Source organism: Excalfactoria chinensis, chromosome 2 (genome assembly GCF_039878825.1).
Source record: "Excalfactoria chinensis isolate bCotChi1 chromosome 2, bCotChi1.hap2, whole genome shotgun sequence".
NCBI classification, from domain to species: domain Eukaryota; kingdom Metazoa; phylum Chordata; class Aves; order Galliformes; family Phasianidae; genus Excalfactoria; species Excalfactoria chinensis.
Window position 1 is genome coordinate 29,147,085 of NC_092826.1, and position 21,505 is coordinate 29,168,589.

Genomic DNA, 21,505 nt, shown 5'->3' on the forward strand with positions numbered 1-21,505 from the left:
GAGAAACAGCACAGTTCTGAAAACTTTGGTACTTTATTCTGCCGTAAAAAGTCTTTCTAAAAGGGTCTAGTAAAAAGAGCAATGAATTGATAAAAAAATAAAATAAAATAAACAGCAACCAGCAAAAAGAAAAACACATTATATAAAGCAAAAGGTAAACTTTAAGAGCTATTGTATTCAGACCTAAGTACAAAAGCAACTACTTCAAAATAACAAGAAGAAACACAGCATCTATCTTGTGGTAAATGTATCTTCATTAAGGCCCTTTAAATGTTTAGGTCAGCTTAGTATTTACTGTGTATTTTCTGCTTGAAAAAAATAATAATATATATATGAGAAGAATCATACATATTTGTTTGAGTAACTTTAAAGGCCAGTGGTTTAATTATATCATCTTCAGATGATGTGATTAAGGCAAATGTCTAGCTCAGGATGAACAGCTTCTCACCTTGCAGAATTTCTGACTCCATTGTGTTCCATTTTTGCCATGGTTCAGCAAACTGCAAATACTTTTTCTGTTTATTTCTTATTTAGCTACTGGGGGAAAAAAAAACAAAACACAAACAAATAAAGCAACAACAAAAAACAAAACAAAACAAAACAAAAAAACCCTACCATTGCTGTCTGGAATAAATAAAATGTGCAAAGTGGCAATTTTCTTATGATATCACTACTGTATGAACAAAATAATCAAAATAATCACTTTATGTTTTATAACAGATAATTTTCAAAAATTCTTAATGAATATATGCCCATGTGAGCATGTGTCACGATGGTCACTTTGTACAAACTGACAGAGGGTCTACATCCAGTTTAGTTAATATAGAGTCCAAAATGAAAATTTCAATCAATTCTAGATCCTTCAAAACTGGGAAGGAAGGAAGAGGAGTCAAAGGGGACTCATCATAGTAAGTCAATTCATACCAAACACCTGAAAATTCTGAGTTTGAAATCCAAACAGAAAGTAGATGATGTGCTGGCTATCTTCATAGCCTGAAATACCATGGCTCAAATGAGGAACATCTGGAGTTGAATTAAGGCATGTCTATCACTTGAGTTAGCAAATCATCTCTCTCCAGACATAGATCTACAATAGAAATAAGTAAGTCACTCTGAAAGCAATGCCTCCTATTTATTTCATGGAAACTACATCAGGTGTACAAAAATACAATTTGATAGAGCAAATTCTCAGCTACAAAATGCTATTTTTCTACAGTCACCACCTTTAGATATGCATTTTTTCCAGTGATGGACACGAGCCTTTATGCTATGCCCATAATTCTCTGCACCAGCAGTGGTGACCCACTGTTTCACAGCTTCTATGACACTGCTGATAGAAAAATGTTGGCTGTGCAGTCTATCTTTCATCAGCCCAATAGATGGAAGTCAAAAGGCACCAAATCTGGACTATCTGTTGGGTGTGATAGGACAGTTCTGCCAAGATTAGTTGTGTGTTCCATGATCTTCAAAGTGGTATGGTTGCCTGGCATTGTTGTGCTGCAGGAGAAAGGTTGTCTCCTTCTCTGTTATGACTCTGGAAGTCAGTCAGTTTCATGATGTAACGGTCAGAGTTGATAGTTTGTCCAGGTTCCAGGAAATCCAGAAGGACCACCCCATTCCTGTCCCAAAAGACAGTGCACATCACTTTTCCTGCTGAGGGCTGAATCTTGATGTTTTCTTCAGTAAAGAATTTGCATGTCTACTCCATTAACTGCCATTTTGACTCAGGCTCATACTGTGACACCATGTGGTCCAGGAAACATTTCACCTGTCCTGAGATGCACCGCACATCGCATCACTGTGTTCATGCTCACTGTTTGGCCTCCATATACATTAAGCAAGTGTTGATGAATGTCAATAGGTGCAATTTTTTCCACATGAAGGAATTAAATTCCATAATTTTGCTTCATACACACTTCCATGTCAGAGACCATTTTGTCAGACTGCCCCTGTGCTGACATCCACCTCTGCCATTGTGAGACAGCACAATAAAATAGGAAGCATTACTTTCAGAGCAGCCCTGATACAATTATTCTGTAAGTAAAGTTGAGAGTGATAGCCAATGCATTCACCAGACAGACAAATAACACAATGACTGCATTTACATTAGCAAGTTAAACAGTACAAAGTCTATATACTCCCACCTTGAGGTCAATTTGACATGGCCTGGCCATGCTCCTACAGTTATTCTCTTTAAAGAAAGATGGCAATACTGAAAGGGCATAGCGAAAAGTGTCCCTAGACAGGCATAATTCACCAAAATATCCTGAGAAATTCTCTGGAAGAGTAATAGCCTTGACCATCAAAAATTCAGACCCCTTTTTAACTCCTTAATAATATAAAAGGTAGCACTCTGTAGCACTCTGGTGTCTATACATCCATGCATAGGCACTGTCTCATTGAGTAATATAGACATTACTGTGTATGTAGATTTCAAAAAGTTCTCAAACATCTTTGCACATGGCAAGCCCTCCCTCTGACTCACACCAATTCATACGCAGGGAGAATTCAACTCTTTTGTTAAAATTTTACTTGAAAGAGATGCTTCTTTCAAATCAGTACTTTTGAGAATGTTTTGAGTATTTCTACCTGTTCAGTATTTCCTTGTTTTTGTTTAGTATGTGTGCTTTGTTTGTGGAATCTTGGCTTTGGTTTGGCTAACCCACTTTTTCACGCCTACAATTCACAGCTAAACAAGGCCTAGCCAGTTCCGTCGCAATGAAAAAAAAAAAAAAAAAAAAAAAAAGTTATATACACAACTAAAACAATAATATTAATATCACAACTAGAACAAAAAATTTAAAAAAACAAAAACAAAACAAAAAAAAAACAAAAACAGAAACTGTGAAGTTAAGAGATCTAAAAATAACATCAACCTTTATACATTTTAATCAGACTGCAGTGTCCACAGTTACAGCTCTGCATAGCAGTCAGAACAGTATTAATTTACAAATCACAAATGGTCTCAAGAAACACCCACAGTAATGGCTGTTGGGGAAATAATCTCCTTTATCATCCTGAGATTTTAAATGTGCAAGTTTCCTACCAAATTATCTAGTGCATAAAAAGGAAAGAGGAATGGAAGGAGGGAGAAGTGAAGGGAAAGAATGAGGGAAATAAGGAAGGTAGGAAGAACAAGTCAAAGATATATTATCACAAAGATTTTTGTTTTAAAATAGACTGCTGTGCAATTACTGAAGCCTGATTTGAAGACATTTTGTATTCTTGTCCAGAGCCTTGAGGAGGGGAAGGTAATGGAGTTTCTGGTGTTGCTGAAAAAGAATTCAGAAAGAGTTGCACTTTTTTTTTTTTTATTATTTTCTATCCAGTTATGCACAAATATATACATTCTACTGACCCCAACTAAAGTTCTGTGTTTGACATGCTAGGCAAATAAGACATTGTTGGAGATCTGAGATCTCAGCTTATTAGAAATTCTGCACATAAAACCAACTATGTATCATGTATATATTGTTAAAATTAGATTAAATTCAAGTCAAAGACTCTTTCTTACCACTGTTTACAACATGTTTTAATGCGCAATTACTTTATTCTTTATGAAATAACTCTGTAAGCTCTGACAGGTCACCGTTTTAATTAATATGTTAAACCGTAAGACTGAAATGTTATGATGAAAGGCTAACTTGCAATTACTTACATATCTGTTCTGGATGTACAGGAGCAGACATTGAACTTATGAGAATAGTTTGGCCGGTTAATGGATCTTGGGCTAAGTGAGGATGTACTGGATGATGTAAATGACTGGCATCATTAGAAGTACCTGCAAAAATAACATGAGTACATATCAGTTTAGAAGAGCAGGTTGTTGCCAGCAATTTATACTGCAATAATTACATTGCTGCAGAGCAAATATTTTGATTGGCAATTTGAATAATTGCCTCTGGGTATTCATTAAACAATTTAACCAGACTTCAATCACATTAAGCACTGTGTTTATTTGCACTGTTTTGACTGCATTAACAACAGATTTCTTGAAATATTTGTGAGAATTCTGCAATCCGCCAAGGGAATTCTATGTCTAGACACCCAGCAAAGACTAAGAAGTACACTGCTCAGTCTGAGGCTGTAGGACTCAGGGAACAAGATAAGCAGACACGACAAGCATTTAGCTAACAATTATATGTCTTGAAGCTCAGTCAGCGTGGCACTGGTCAAAGTGCTTGCTTACATCATGATTCCCTCAGCATCTCAGTGTGCTAAATTCAATAGAATACAGCATGGTAAATTTGAGATGTTATTAACTTACCTCCCAGTAACATTTCCTGAAGCAAACTGTCAATTTTAACAATTCCAAATAGTTTAACCAGTTGTATTTGCTCAATCATTTGCCAAGTGATACTCTGGAGTGTAGGCAGTAAAAGCAAAAGCTCTCCAAATCTTCCTCGGGAGTCATACTGACGGTCATTGATATAATCCTCTAAACTGATTTGGACTTGGTACCGCATGTTCTTAATCTTCATTGGGTTACTCAGGCCTTTTGCATCTGGAAAATGAAAAAAAGCATACAATGAAGGCAAATTTTGATTTGGGATGAGCATCTTCACTTTTTTTTTTTTTTTTTTTTTTTTTTTTTCCCTCCATTTTGTTCTTTTCCTTCCAGCTAGATATTCTGAGCAGGTGCTATAGCAACAAAAACCAGTTTCAATGTAATCTGAACAAAATCAATAATTAACAATAATTCTGAGATATATTTTCAGGAATGTACCTGGATCAAAAAAAACAATCGCTTTCAAGCAAGCATACTCATTGTCATCTATCTGAATTTCCTGGAAGGGTCGAACTAGTTCATCTAGGATTCGATTTGCCACTCGGCTGATCTCCACTTCAGTACTGTTGCGATGGATTATGTAGTTGTTACCTTGGAATGAAAGAATACCAACATGTAGAGTGACATAAAGATTTAGATGCAATATACTACATGATTAAAATCGTTTTCAAAAAATACATTTTATTTTGCTTAATCAAATTAATATTTTTTTCATTCACTAGCTCTCCCTTATAGCATACAAAACTCTCATGATGCAAATAAAGTTATATTTACCAATTACAGCTCTCACCTAGTGAATAAACTGTGCGGGTAAATATGCCATTGTGTGTAGTTACTTATTAGTCCACATTTGATAGCCCAACCATGGAATAAGCAAGTCTTTACACAAAAGATAAATACACCAGTAAACGGATCTAACTTTTTTTCTCCCTCCATTACATTGCAAGACGAATAATCAGATTTTTCAGAAGGCAAAAAGACAGCTTTACAGAGAAGACACCAGGAATGCTTCTTTATCCAACAAATGCTCCCATTTTTCCTAACAAAATGTAGAAGCATCAAAAAACTTTCAGTAAGTAATTAATTTTGCTTCTTCTTTTCATTTTAAATTTCCATTTTGGTAATTCACCATCCTGGTATCTTAAATCAACTACTGCACAAGAAAGCATCTAGCATAAGTGGTGAGAACAGTGGGAAGACCACAGAACTTCCAGAAGCCATGAAGTCATTTGGAAAAGAAAAGTTGATGAACATATCACAAGAGATTCATGCCAAAATGACTCATAAACTACACAAATATCTGCCTCAAAGTATTAGAAATAAGCATAGACTCAAACTGTTTGTTCTTTCACTATGTATGCTGATTCTGGTAATGCTGACTATAATTTTCTGCTTATTATTTTCTCATTATTTGTCCTTGTTATTTAATAATCCTGATAAAAAGGTATTATTTATGTTAATTATGTCAGTAAAATGACAGCTAGAGAAAGAACTAGATCAAAGAAGTCATCTGTATATTTTCTAATTTGAAAATATTGCTGATATCAGTAATATCTTCAGAGTAAGCCCTTTCTGTCCCTTTAACTTTAAGGTACATGTGAAAGGAAATTCAAACTGAATCACAGTTATGGAAAGGCAAACCCAAAGAAGTAGCAGAAAACTCCTTTGTACTACAACACTGATGGATAAACTAGTTTGTGTTGATATTCTGCATAGTCTTGACTCACATCATCTATCAAAAGTGATTTAAACACTTTCTTACAAAACACCCAAAGAAATGTACATATTAAATGAGGACATCTTTGGTAAGGTGCACTTTAGACTTGTAGATTGCTGAGTCAAAGATTGCTAGCAAATGTCCCATCACGTCATTATGCACATAGGCATATATATAATCATATGACTGCCTCCCTGTTGTGTGACTGAAGGGAAGACTTGCTTCTGCAGTGTGATAGCGTTCCCTTTGCTAACAGCTCTGGTCTCTTTATGTAACCCAGCAAAGGTTATGATCAAGAATATGCTTGTTGCATAATTGTTACACACGCAACAATCACACTGTTCCATACTACATCCAACGTGGCAGAGAAAAACAGGATTGATCTTTGCATGGTGACACATGGTAGCCATCAAAACAGCTGTGAAAAAAGATGTTGGGAAAGACATCTGCAGGGAACAGCCATCTACTTTTGTGGATCGCAGGATCATCTGTGATAATTTCTGAAGAGCTTTTAGGAAAGAACCAAGTAAATGGTTTTCATGAGACTGAAATTATTAAATAAATCTCTTTTCTTAAATGAAGATTTCTTATGTGATTTGTCTTCCTTCCTTCCTTCCTTCCTTCCTTCCTTCCTTCCTTCCTTCCTTCCTTCCTTCCTTCCTTCCTTCCTTCCTTCCTTCCTTCCTTCCTTCCTTCCTTCCTTCCTTCCTTCCTTCCTTCCTTCCTTCCTTCCTTCCTTTCTTCCTTCCTTCTTATTTGTTTGTTTCTTTGTTTGTTTTGTATGGGAAAAAGAAACCAAAAATGATGCTAATGTAAGGAAATCATTTGCTAGGAAATCTCTAAATTGTGCCTTCTGTTATCCCGTTTTTGCTGGAACAGGGCACATGACATTATGTCTTTAATAGTAATTTAGCATTCATGGAATGCATTGCTTTAATTATGTCAGAACAGTTGTCCCACTCAAGTGACTACACGTTTGCTAGTGTACTATAACATCATCATTATTAATTGAATTAAAACCAATATTTACCCAAAAGTAAAATGTCCTTATATGCCATGGACCGTTTTGCTGCTCCAAGCAACAGGTGTTCCCCAGCATGTGCTCTCAGCAATGCAACCTTAAAAAAAAAAAAGACGTTAAAAAATAAAGCAGTAACTTCCAAGAAAGGGCAAAATGACTGAGCATGCATATTAACATGAGTACCTTTAGCTCTATGTACTGTACGGTCATATGGTAAAATGTCAAATAAATATAGAAACCTTCCACTGTATATATCATTGTAATATAGTATTATAATGAAATTATCATTCCTTGTCACTTCTAGCAGTTGGAGATGATCTTAAACATATAACTCTACAAAACACTTCTAAGTCAGTACAGTTCTCCCTGTGCAATCAATTATTTTCTTAGGAAGCCAAGCCCATTCTTTATGGGTGATGTAAAGGAATACAGCACCTAGGAATACTTAATTTAATAAGATTCATCAGATTCTCAGTAGAGTTAACTCATCCACACTGGCCTGCTCCAAGATCTGATTTCAAGATCAGGAATTGTTTGTCCCAAACCAGATTATTAATGTGATTAATAAACACACAATGTCCGTTAGAAAGAAGCTATCACATAAATAAATAAATAAATAGGCATTTATTTTAACTCCCAGTACCTTTGTCATTAATTTTTGAAGGTATCTAAAGTTCAGGAATATTTTCCAAACATGCACTCTTTCTTTAAGTAGTGTATTTTTAGCCCCAACTTATCTATCTGTACTGATGACTTATTTCAGTTAAGTAAAGGCAGTAACTTCTCAATGATACCTGACCCTTCCCATATTTTCATGTCATCTTAGGAAATTGTTTTTTGATTGCTTCCATTGCCTTTGAAGAACACTGTATTTAAAGATCTAACACTACAGTTCTCTTTCTTTAACAGTTTTTTAACTTGTCTGTTGATTTTGTGCACATCTACCATATTCCATGGGTCTGCAAAGATAGCGAAGTCTATATGAAAGGGAATGGACTCCATTTTAGTTTCAAACCCAATTCTCTAATTTTCTTGACAAGACTTTGTTAAAAATTGAAGGACTAAAGAGGAAAAAAGAAAAATGGAAAGAAAAAGAAAAAAGAAAACGAGGAATTGCTGCTCAATTTCACTTCTCAAAGTAATTTTCAAGATAAATCAGGTGTCACGGAGATCCTGAGACATTAATTAGCCTTCTATCCAGGAAGCTGGTGACAAAAAACGTTGGCCTACCACAGTGTGAAGACACTGATTCTGTGTGTGCCAACTCGGTTGGCTCTGAAACATGCTGAACATTAGGTGCAATACAGATGTGATGATAGGTCAGGCCTCTGTTATAAAAACCCTGAAGAACCCTTCACGTTTTGATTTTTTTTTTTTTCTCTACACTTTTGTTATTTACAATATAATTTGAGTACATTATATCATGAAATATTACTTGCTATAGAGTGACATCAGCACATGTTTGGCATTTACTCAAGATTCTTATGGCTTTTATTTTTGCAAGCGGAGACAATCTGCTTCAAATTAAATAACAAGCTGTCTTAAACTATATTATAATGAAAGATGGACATAAAATAACTACTTTGCAAGGATCAGAAAAAAAAAACAACATAATTTTTTACAAGATTTTTTTTCATTTCCGCATTCAAGTTGGTATTTCTCCTTTCAAAAGAATACAGAAAACACAGAAAACTAAACGACTACTGGTTTGCTGAAGATGTGATTTCTTCTTCTAACAGGCTAGAACCTTATCAACTCCCTCCATCTTTCCATGGTGGAGCTACTCCAAAATTAAAAACAAACAAACAAACAAAAAGGTTTAAAATCAGGTATTTGATCAGGCAATGCATCTTTGTTTTCTCATAAAATTAAAATATAACAGAAAGAAAAAGACAGTTATTAATGTTCTCTCTTTGGTCTCTTCTTGTACCTGGTCATCCAGTGGTAATTCGCAGAAACCAGGAATGTATTTAGCCCATTCCACCAGGACCAAAAGTTGCTGCTTCATAGATTCACAGACATCACTAATACCAGCAATTTTCTTTGCATTTATGTCAGTGCTTGCACCAGGACTGGAGATTGAGATCTGGACATATTGAAAGAAAAATATTAATGATGTTGAGTTTCATATAATTGCATTTTCAGAGCAAACTAAGGAAAAAAAAATGACAACAAGTATCACTAACTTCCGAAGTTAAAATAGGGACAGAACAAAGCAAGGTATGAGACTACTGAAAGAGTTTCACTTTACGTTCTACTTAAGAAAGGATATTTAAGAACTCCCGAGATTTGATTATTCCTATACCCTCACTGCTACTTCCCCACTCCAGCCCTCCCCAAAAATAAATAACCATAAACCATTTTATTTTTTGTGGTTACAAGTGTCAGGATTTTGGGTACTATTTAAGTTGACTTCTGCCATAAGCCTCTCATTCTCAGATTTGTTTTTAATCACACATTGGGACCTATGGTGAAATCCCATTATCCTTGGATGGTCAAAGGGAGTTGCACTTCTGAAATAAATCCCAGCACTTTCAACATAATTCAGGAGCCTAAAACAATGAAAACAGCTTGGACACTAATGGCAATTTACCATCTGAACCACGCTTCTCATAGCAGGAGGCTCTCTGATCTATTAGAAAAACAGATATATCACCATCCACTGACTAGTAGTTAGTTCAAGAGGGAAAAGAACATGCACGTTCTTTAATCATTACACATAACGACTCATGAACTTGAAACACACTCTATCCTTTAGTATCCTAAGCTATCCAACTTGAAAAATTACACAATCATGGACTGTGTGCTGAAATTGGTGATCTTCTGTTGGGGATTCCTTATGAACTCCTAGGACTGCATGTCTTTACAAAGACATGAAGCAGAGACCTTTCCTCTTTCTCTGTTGCTCCTCATTTCTGATTTGCAACATGGGTGTCACCAGTTTGACGAACAAGATAAAATAACACTACATTCCTATAATCCTGAGGAATGCCAGTGACATATCTCTATTGAGAGCACAGCATGCCCCTTACACATTTACATGATGCAAGACCCTCAATCTGTGGGAGAAAAATTTTACTTGCACAATTTATCCTCACTAGCAATCCTTGGGGACGAAAAAAAAAAAAAAAAAAAAAAAAAAAAAAAAAATCCCTATTTTAATATGAAATTTAAAAACAGAAGAATGCCACCCTTGTCCTCATTTTCAAAGCTCAAATACTTGACCAAATACAGGACTTGGAGTTGTGGTTGACATAAGCAAGTGGTGTGCACTTTCAGCTCAGAATGCCAGCAGTATCCTGGGCTGCATCAAAGTAGGGGTGTCCAGCAGGGCAAGGGAGGTGATTGCCCCCCTCTGCTCCACCCTCCTGAGTGCCCATCACGAGTACTATATCAAAGCGTGAGGCCCTTAGCACAAGAAAGATGTTGAGAGTACAGAGGAGGGTCATGAGGATGATGAGAGGGCTGGAGCACCTCTCTTATGGAGAAAAACTGAGGGAGCTGGGCTTGTACAGCTTGGAGAAGAAAAGGCTCCTAGGTGACCTCACTATGGCCTTCCAGTAATTAAAGGAAGTTTATTAACAGGAGGGACACTGACTTTTTACACAGCCTGAGAATGATAGGGCCATGGGGAACAGTTTTAAACTAAAAGAAGGGAGATTTAGGTTAGATGTTAGAAGGCAATTAATTAAGTGTGGTAAGGCAGTGCAACAGGTAGCCTAGAGAAGCTGTGGAAACCCCCTCCCTGAAGGTGACTGAGGCCAGCTTGGATGGGTCCTTGGGCAGTATGATCTGGTGGGTGGCAACCATTCTCAAGGGGAATTTGAACTGGATGGTCTTTAAAGTACCTTCCAACCCAAGACTTTCTATGATTCTACCGTATGATATATAACGCTACCAAACTCTTGAAATCTCTTCTCAGGACTGAGCTATGACAGGGCCATTCAACTGAGGCAAAAACAAGGACCTCTTTGGAGCTTGGCTTTTCCATCACATTAAAATAACCTCTTGGCCTTTAAGGTTTGGCATATTGGAAGCAATTCTCTTTTACTGCACCATATCGAACAATAAGAATAATAAATTTTTGTGTGAATGCACAAGGGGAGTTTTAGGACAGAAATCTACCAGCTGACAAAAACTTCATGGCAGAAAAGACTAGAGGATGTGATTCTCTTTAAGAAAGCTCTTATTCCTGAGCTGCATGCATCAGTTGGAAATGATTAAGGGACTGACACACACATGCACACACTAAAAAGCATAATAAGCAAGTTCAAAGAATTACTAAGGAGGTAAAATAGGTATATTTTTCATACTGCATAGCTATGAAAGGTAGGAAGGTCCATTATGTTCATCTGCCCAGACACACAATATCTGCCAAAGACCATCACCCAGTAATTCCTGCATCAATTCTTTACAGACAGTTCCACCCTAAGAGAGATGCTGATAAAGGATGAGATTACAAAACATTTGGGGATGTATAAATCAGTCAACATGAAATCATAAAGGTGGCAGTTAAATTCTAAGTTAGCAAGAGGTGCAAGAATGCAGAATCAATGACCATGATTTATCTCAGTTGCAGAAAAGGACTGGAGACTGTTCCATTCAGCAATTGATTGAATAGGAAAAAAAAAAAAAAAAAGAAAGAAAATGAAGTTCAGATGAGACAAAGAAAATTTAAAAAAAAGCTGAGAATAGAGTTTGCAGTTGGAACACTTCTGTTTGCCTTATTTATAATACCTAAGGAAATTGAAAATGGGATTTTCAAAAGAATGTAAGGAAATGAGTGTCCACACCTATTAGAAATTTAATGTGTTTTGACAATTTTTTCACTAATGTTTCCTAGGAAAGCAAGCCTCAAGAATAGATAGGTGCCACCAGCTGCCTGAGACAGCAACTGATTTAAAAGCAGTAAGAATCATAAAGCTTTATTAAGAAAGGCGCCTAGGACATATTGTCCAGGATAAAGTAGAAACTTTATATTGACTTTTCCTTAAGAATGAATTCTGTTGCTGATTCTTTATTGGAAAGAGGAAGCTGGATATATTTTGGAAATATGAAGAAAGTAATTTCTATAATTATATTGAATACAATGAGAATCTGAAAGTATTTAACCACAGAAAATATTTTCTTGAAGTCATTAAAGGATTTTATGGAAGATATCAGTACCTGACGGGAAAGTGTCTCAGCTTGTGACAGTGTGCTAATAGAGGGAATGTTGCAGCCATCAAAAGTATTTCTTCTTGTACTGATTCTGTCCCGTTCATTTTGTACAGCTGGAAGAGAATAATTGTCTCATTTATTGACTTGTAAACATTGCAACACGATATCATGATGGAGGCTTACTAGGTAATTGCAAGAATAAAACGTATGGCATTCAAAAAACCTTGTGCTTTCAACACTGAGTAATGAGAAAGAATGATAGTACATGATCATGGTCCTTATCTACATTATGATGTTTGCCTATAAAACTTAATACAACTAATTGCATCTAGAAACTAAACAACAGAAATGGACATCTCAGTACTGCTGAATAGGTCAGGAGGTACAATATCATGAAAAATGTCCGAGTGAGATGAAGTTTCCTTTGAGAAACCTTGATACAGCAATGAATAATAAACTAAATATTCTAGTAAAATAATGTTAAGACTTAAATATAATACTGTAACAGTGAATTCCTAGCTAGTTTACAGAAGATTAACTAAGAAATTAAAGAACAAAAAAGCACCAAAAGGGTTCCGGGCAGGTAACTTTTGTCCCGTGGGAGGACAGAAAAGGTAGTTGAAAGGACTTTAAATATGGAATCCTTAATCAGTACATGCAAGGCTTATGAAGCAACAAGGCTTACTTCTGAATTCAAGGAAGAATGAAAAATAAAACTATCAATCAGATATTTCTACAACCTAGAGCATGTCCAAGGTTAGGCCAGGAAAGAAAAAGAAAATAATAATAATAATAATAAAAAGAATTATACTGATCAAAATATTTTTTACTGCACAAGGAATCTCATCATCTTTTAAGAGCAGCAGCTTTATTTCCAAAGATATGTTTGCTGTTTTGTGAGCAGTTCCAAAGGCTTCAATAAAAAAGAAAATAAATAAATAAAAAAACTGAATAGTTTGCAGGGTTTATCTGAACAATGCACATAGTTTATTCCTGAGGAGTAGTAACTTTTTGCCAAGGACATTCAATGATGGGCCTTTTATTAAAGCCACAATAAGAAATGTTGTGCAGTGATAAACACTAAACACTAAATGTGCCTGAAGAAGTGAGGCAAAAAATATAACCTTTTTAAAAAGAATGGAGAATAAACACTCACTTTTAATCTCAGAAGCTTAGTGTCACATAGCAAATTAACATAATGTCAATAGTAACTAAAATTAATAAAATAGTAAGTTATTCTGCTAGTGAAAGTCACTAGTCACTTGAGGCAAATGCCTCTATTATTTTTGGGGAATGCATAATTTCAGATAGACTAAATTGTCTATCTTACCAGAGCCTTTGTTCAGACTCCATAAGGAAAGGGGAACATTTGCTCAAAGAGGGCTTGTATAGCCTCTACCAGCTGAAGTTCTTTTCACCTTTGCCTTGAAGGAAAGAAAGTGATTTCCTGGAAACAAGCTACAAATATATCATACTGACTATGCTACACTTATGCTGTAAGAGATAACCTGATGGTGTAGAGAGAGGTCTTTAACAGCATATGAACAGTGAAATCTACAGTTCAGGCTCCTGAATTATTTTAGTACTTGGAAGCCTTGAATAAACATGACTTGGATATGGGGAAAAATGAAAGCTTTATAGGTAGTGGAACTGACAGAAGCAGAATAGCGTAAATGAGATTAGAATTCTGAACAGAATATATATTTTCATTTATAACATGAGTCAGCATTATGCTCTGTGTTCACACTAGCTAACTATGTACTGGGCTAACCAGTATACAAGAGACACTGGAAAACTGGGCCTAGTGGAGGGCTATGACCCTGTAACCAACATGAAGTCTAAGGTGAGACAGAGTAGTTGTTTTTATAGGAAAAAGAGGACTAAGGTGGAGGTGGATCTAATTTAAGTAGACCCAGATTCTTCTCACATGTGCAGTGAAAGGCCAAGTCAATAGACACCACACTAACTGCAAAATGAGACATTCCAGTTAGATATTACAAGGAAAATCTTCACAGTGAGGGCTGTCAAGCAGTGGAAAAAGTTGCTGACAGAGGTTGAGAAATGCCCTCTCTTAGGGACTATCTAAACCTGGCTGGACAGAGTTCTTAGCAACCTGACTGAACCTAGAAATTACCTCTGTTTTAAATGGGGGTCTGGGACAGATGACTTCCAGATGACCCTTCATAGCTAAAATGTTCTTTATTTCCCATTTTTGAAAGTCTACAAAGCTTTGCTTTTTGCAGAAGTTCTAGGGCTGCTATGTGTATGATCTTCTTTTTCTTTCTTTTTTTTTTTTTTTTAATGTTAGACTAATAGTACATAATGAACATATTGCTGATTTTAATGGTTCAAATTTCGGAAGACTAAATTTTCCACAAAAATATCAAACCTATTTCATACAAGCACAGAACTACCTGTTTAGTTAGACTATTCCTCTGGAGTTGCAAGGAAAAAAAAAATCCTGTTATCTCATACTATAACTTGAATACTAGCAAAGCAATATGATACTACAGAAGCTTAAAAGGATTGAAAAACAGCTTGCGTCATCTTAGGAAAGCAATGTATAGACTAAATCTGATACAGACTAGTTACAGTACAGGACAGTCATGCACTCCCATTGCAGACTGGTCTTCCACATGACAAATCATATTCCAAATAAAACAGGTTGCAAAGAGTATCAGAGAAAACATAGATTTTAGAACCAAATAATCATTTCTGACTGCTTATTTGAACCAGATCAGGATGCCTTTTGCCACTGTATCATAACCGAAAGTGATAACACAGTGGTCTGATCCTTCCATGTCCTCAAGAAGATCACCAGAAGATCCATGTTTCTTCACATTTGTCAGGTAGATGCATAAGTATCTTTTCTCACATATATACAAGTATATGTCACATACACATATTAACTCCCAGTGAGACTGGAAATATTTCTGATTGTTGACAGTCAACTAATAGTTACCACAGTTACATCACGCTTCTTCATTAAGAGTTTCAAACATTAAAAACAAAGGAAATAAGCAAGCCCTGTAGCTTAGGTAGGGTAGAGGCACAATGCTAAGTATGTATTTTATGACTCAAATTTGGAAAAAATTATAAATTAGAATTGAAATCCAGTGCTTTAAATTTTTTCAGGTGTACGGCTCAATATTTAGAAAGCAATGAATTCTGGTGCCAGGATTCATGGATTAAGCAGTTGAGATTCACTTTAAACCTGTCATGTTTGATAATGCCCACTGTTAAAAATGCTTACCCACCAGAAAATTAGATGATGCATACTTCACCTCAGTATAAATCTCCATCATACAGGCACTAGAGCAGATTTGCCATTTAATTATTCTGTTGTTGATTTTTATTTATTTATTTTTTTTTGAATTTTGATTGAAGTTGGAATTTTGATTAAATTTTAAACTTAGATTCTATTACTATGGCCATATCAAATAATACATGAGCTTATTACCTTCTTTTTTCATTCCTGCTCGAAAACATTTTTTTAAACGACAGTATCTGCACTGATTCCTTTTGTCCTTGTCAACAACACATTGTCGGCTGAATCTGAGACAAAAAAGAGTAAGCATACAAAGAATTAACAAAGCACAACATAGGGTATGAAGAGGAAAACTAACTAATTTGTGCTCTCAGAATTATGTCCATAGCCACAGAATTTCTTCTGTAGTTTTCTTCCCTATCAGTCAGTCTTGAGAGATTCCATACCTCCTTATATTGCATGCACGTGTGTATGTATTTATAAAATACAAATTAGAATGGGCAAGACTGGAATATTTTTGAATTATGCTTTATTGTGAGATATTCAAGTGACTGCCTACACAGAAAGGGTTGGGATGAAATGCTACGAATAGAAGGAGGACAGGCTAATTGATGAAAATGTCAACTGTCACCAGCACAGACCAGCCCACCCATTCCTGCAAAACCGGTACCTTCTAGGAGCTAACACATGAACAAGTTACCTGTAGTATCATCACAGGTGACAAATTAAACAGGAAACAGGAGGAAAATAAACCTGAATACCACAGTAATGTAAAGATGAGGAAACACACACAATGTGACACTGCAAGAAAATTTTCCTGGCTATCACGCACATCCACAGAAGGAAAATGTATATGAGGCATCCCCTCCTCTCCACTTACTTTTGCCTTTTCTTTTTGTTCTTGTTGTTTTACATTTGTTAGATAGATAGATTTATCTTCTTCAGAGCTCTGCTTTGACAGTTATATCAGCTCTTGTTACACAATTTTAGAAGCATGTCTATGATCACAGCAGATCAGTGAGTATCTGCCTTATATATCCACAATAACAATATTAAGTATCTAATGAACAGTGGAGCAAACATTTCCAGCAACAAGGCCAGAAAGACAGTTTTTAGTTCTATCTACCTGTGTAAACTCACAAATATATTCTGTGCATGGCTTAAGACTGACATCTTAAGGACTCAGGCACACACAGACCAATTCCTCAAACATGGCACACATACCTGCAGAATGACAATTTGGGCATCTAGGCACAGAAAAGTTAGCAGGTTGCAGTTCAGATTGACAAGGAGGGTAATGGTCACTAAAAGGAGCTGTGCATCACTGAAGTGGGAAGATGTGTATGTATATTTGACCTGTCTTCAAAAAAAGACTCATAAATCTTAGATTTTCTCTACAGAAACTGCCTTAATAAGAAACAATTTTAAGACTAAAAATTAAAAATCAGTTAAGAATCACACTTTCCAAATGGCCAGTGAAAATACAAGATATTTTTTTTCATTTTCTTTCTTTTTTTCTTGTTTTGTTTCATTTTGTTTTCAGAGAATGCCACTCTGGATATGATCCTGGGCACTCTGGTCTGGGTGTCCCAGCTTGAGAAAAGAGGTTATACCAGATAAGCTCCAGAGGTCCCTTCCAACCTCAGCTGTTCTGTGTTTCTGTGATTCTTTGTAATCATAAATAAAAGACAGAGACTGCACTTCAGTAATGCAATTACATAGACCAAGTTAATGGACATGCGGAAACTGACAGATCTTCCCCAATAAAAAGATACCTGAGTATCTATGCTTGTATAAACATTTTTTGTTCTAGTAGTGATAACAAGTTTATTCATAGGAAAAACAATCAAACAACAAAAAAAACCCTCAACTATAAGACACTTAAACCATTCAGCCTGGCTTTGATAATTAGACTTTCAAAAAGTGCTGACTTGATGCTCATTAAATTGTTGGTAACTTTTCATTCTTAGCATTTTGTCTGCAAGTCCTACAAGTGAAAAAAAACACCATCAATGAATAGAATACTGTCATGAGGCCTTAAATGCTAACTTAATATGTTGCCTTCAGGAGTATATGTAGTAATACAAAGATTCCACATCAGAGAAGCAACTTATAAGTGGTCCAGTTCATTAGTCTTAAATGAAAGGGATTTTTTTTCAACATTATAAGAACATAACATCCCCGCATGCTCCATCAAAAGTGCTGCTTAGAATTCCTTTAGAAGAAGCTGAAAATACCCCTATGTGGGTCTGAAAATCCTGAAAATGACAGAAAGTAATGTTTGTGTACAGTCATTAATATAATGCCTCTAGACTAACTTTTTTAATACCTGCACGTATAAACATGATTTTTCCGTATACTGCGTCTAAAGAAACCTTTGCATCCATCACAGCTGGAAGCACCATAATGTTTTCCAGTTGCTCGGTCTCCACATATTGCACAGAGACTGCTGATCCCATTGTCAGTAGCATTCATGTTGAGAGGTTCTCCAGAACTGTCTGAAAAGAGGCAAGAATAGTATATATAGTTATGGACAACATTTGATAAAGTAGCACATGGACAATTTATACTTAAAAAAATAAGGATTTTTCTGTTTGCTTAGGTTTGTGGGTTTTTTATGTTTTTTGTTTTTTTTGTTTTTTGTTTTTTTTCCTTTTTAGTTGTCACTATTTAATTAGCAGAGTATATCTGATTATATATGAGTCATTCTGATGAACACTATCAAATTTGTAGATTCAGAATAGCAGAATTTATGAAGTTCTCAACAACAAATAATTTTATTCCAATCCGTTTCCAACTGGAAGGGGTTATAAAGTAAATGTAACCCTGTAGGTCTAAGTACATATCTATTCAAACTAACAAGAGGAACTTTGGCATAAAGCAGCATTACATGGATAGCTGGCAAAGACATCAAATGCTACATCTAATAGGAGATGGCAGTAACTATTGACTATCACTGAAAAAATCAATTATATTTAAAAAAATACAGTAGACATAAGGAAAGAATGCTAAGAGGACTTAGTTTTACTTTCTTGAACAACTTTTTCAAAGGAGGATTGACTAAAAAGTTGTGTGAGAGAATATTATCTAAATATGTTCAGCATTTAATCATTGAACATGGTAATCATTGAACATGGTAAACACTGAATTCACCTAAAATCAGAACAGTTATATTTATTATCCTTTGAGTCACAAGGCTTAACAGACATATTTTCAGATTATATTTTTCTGAGTATGCTTCTGTTCTTATGGAAGGAAAACTGTGGAATCCATTAAACTTTTCTAACTATTCAGAGAAAAGAGGTTAGCAGTACTTAAATATTCAAGCCTGCATTAAGTATGTGAGTTCATGAAGAGTAAAAATGTTGAAAAGCAGAAGCGCTAATGTTGATAGACATTATTTATATTGTAGTTGAGCCATCTGGAATGTGTCATGCAATAACACAATAAAATTTTGCTTATGTCCTAAGGAATTTACAACGTAAATAGAATTCCTTAGGCAAAGAAAAAATTTGCAACAACTTTTTCCTGTATCGAGTCATAGTTCATTAGAATCACATTTAAAAATGTTCAAGTAAAAATAAAAAAAAGGTAAGGATTCAGTTCCCTGAAAAATTTACTGTCTTAAAATTGGGTTTGTTGTGGCCAAAGAATTATTTTTAAAAATAGTTTACAGGGTACATTCATTTCAAAAATACAAAAGCTTTACTTCAGATTTTCTTGATTTTGGATCAGAACATAGAAGAATAATTAAAATATTTAAATGTTATGATGAAATGTTTCATAACAATATGACTTGTATCTCCATGTGTTTATGTGTGTGTGTACATATATATGGATACTTGTTTTCTTTGGGTAATATTCTGAAAGAAAATGTCTGAGAAATTGACTTGATTTTGCCAAGTTTGTTCAACAGAACTGTAGAACATGTCTGAATGTGGATAGTTAAATTTCTCTGAATAGTTCTAATGCACTTAGAAGTTTTGAAAATACACATCTGAAAGTTTAAGAGAAGCAACTCTCAGATCCAGACTAGCACTGTAGATGGAAGTCAACCTTTTTTTTATAAATTCTATCAGAAACTACTTCAGCTAACCTCAAAGCAAACTGAAGAAAAATAGACTACATTTAGTAAATAATAGTTGCCAAAGTAATCATTTACAGTGAATAATTTAACTAACTGGATTGTTAACACACGACACAGTATAACCTCCCTAATCAGCTTTCCCATTCTGTGTAACATTAACAGAACAGAAAGAATGGGATTCAGCAAAAAACAAATGACCAATTAAATCACCCATAGTAAAAGGAAAATCAGATAAATCCTCTAAAACTTACATAATCGTTGTTGATAGCTTTAAAATCATTTAGGCAGTGAAGGTCTGTTTTTCTTCCTAAATCAATAATAAAATCTACTTTTCTGTTTACTAAGATGGTTGTAAAGTAATATGAGAAATTCAAATAAAAATTCAAGTCCAGTAATAAAAACTGACTTCTATATGGAAAGAATACGTAGATGTGGGAAATGCAAGGTCCTGATTATTTTTCCTGCAAATCACTATTTGTTCTTTATTTCAATATATACTATATTTTATAAATACTACAACTGCATTAGAAGTACAACTAAAAACTAATATACCAGATTTGAAAGACACTTCAGAGGAGTTTAATTCACTTGATACTTTTCTTCACTTTAACAGACTGAAATAACTTATTTTTGTTCAGTGCTAAAAGATGGAAGAATTAAATGGTGTGTCTCCTATTCAAAGCATTGTTTATTGGTACAATTTCTCAAAAAATATATATATAATAAAAAATAAAAAATAAAAAAATAAAAATAAAAATCGATCAAAATATTCTACCTGAAGTTAAAAGGCTACATTAGCCAAATGCCAATAGTCTTCCTCAGCTAAGCTTGTAGAGAGCCAACATGATTACTCTCATTCATATATACACATATCTAGAATGACTAGTTTAACATTTAAATAAATAAAATATTAGTCCAACAATTAGAAGCAGTATCTATTTTTTTTTCCCCCCACAAACCTCTGGATAATTTTGTCCTGTCCTTCTGAATGCTATATACAAAATTTACTTTCATGTCCCAACTGTCAATACTAGTTTTTCATTTGTCTTACAGTAAATAAAACAATTGCTGAATACAACGTTTTCTTCCTTTGATTAACTGACTGATGACAGTACAGTTCAGTTATTTTATTACATATAACTGCTCTCTTATTTTCCTTAATGTTAAAGAATTATAATGTCATTAACTTAGAGTTAACAGTGAAGTGTGAAAGAGAAGATTTGTAGTTTGAAAACAATCACCAAATCTTCTATTAATAAAACATTTTGCTAACACCTTGAAACATTAATAAACTCCACACTTCCCACTAACTGGCATGATTTTGCATCATGAAGCAGAACTCACCGTTACCATTGTACAGAATCTGCATAGTTTCGAACTCCAGTGCAGTGTACGTGGGATCTAAAACTTCACTGTAGTTTGCCATTTCCATGTCTAATATTGGTTCCGAGACCCTCATCATTGAGAGCAAAAACAGTGAAAAAGCTGCTCAAATGTACAAGCTTTCCATTCTGTTTCACAGTGGTTGATTATCCAAAGTTAACTATAACCGTGTCTCTTGCGTCTTACAGGGGGAGGAGCTGAAAAACTGCTTCTGCATGCTATATTCTACCTGCATAATTTTTTCTTTTATGATACAGTGCAACCCTTCTGATAATCTTGGAATGCTTTATGGAATTACCTTATCAGAAGTTACACTAGCTCCAGTTCTTGCATGAACTCAGGTACATCCAGGAAGCTTCCTATCTCCTGTGACCTTCTACACATTTTGTTGTCAAGTCATTGTGTAAAGGTTCTAAACAAACCACTCGCATTTGTTTTATGTAAAGAGATCGTAGATTCATATGCCATTTTGCTCTCTCTATTCTAAACAGTAAGGAAGTGGAATACAATTATGAACTGTTCTCAGTTCCCTTCTATGTAGCCTCATTATGTCTATTATTACAACTATTCAGGTTCTTCAA

At 35.0% G+C, this 21,505-nt stretch overlaps 1 protein-coding gene across 2 annotated transcripts; it reads right to left on the reverse strand.

The window, feature by feature from the left end:
• Positions 1 to 1,565: 1,565 nt before the first annotated feature.
• Positions 1,566 to 21,003, reverse strand: HNF4G (hepatocyte nuclear factor 4 gamma). Of its 2 annotated transcripts, XM_072329252.1 has the most exons (11): positions 20,886 to 21,003; positions 17,784 to 17,952; positions 15,647 to 15,741; positions 12,193 to 12,299; positions 8,957 to 9,112; positions 7,036 to 7,123; positions 4,727 to 4,879; positions 4,268 to 4,504; positions 3,659 to 3,781; positions 3,196 to 3,272; positions 1,566 to 1,619 (listed from the first exon to the last, which is right to left on the reverse strand). In XM_072329252.1, exons 1-11 carry the CDS (start codon positions 21,001 to 21,003, stop codon positions 1,566 to 1,568), a joined length of 1,377 nt encoding a protein of 458 aa, XP_072185353.1. The 2 variants fall into 2 exon arrangements, with proteins under 2 accessions (XP_072185353.1, XP_072185352.1); XM_072329251.1 differs by lacking the exon at positions 1,566 to 1,619 and having other exon boundaries at positions 3,154 to 3,272; positions 17,784 to 17,948; positions 20,882 to 21,003.
• Between the last annotated feature and the right edge of the window lie 502 nt (positions 21,004 to 21,505).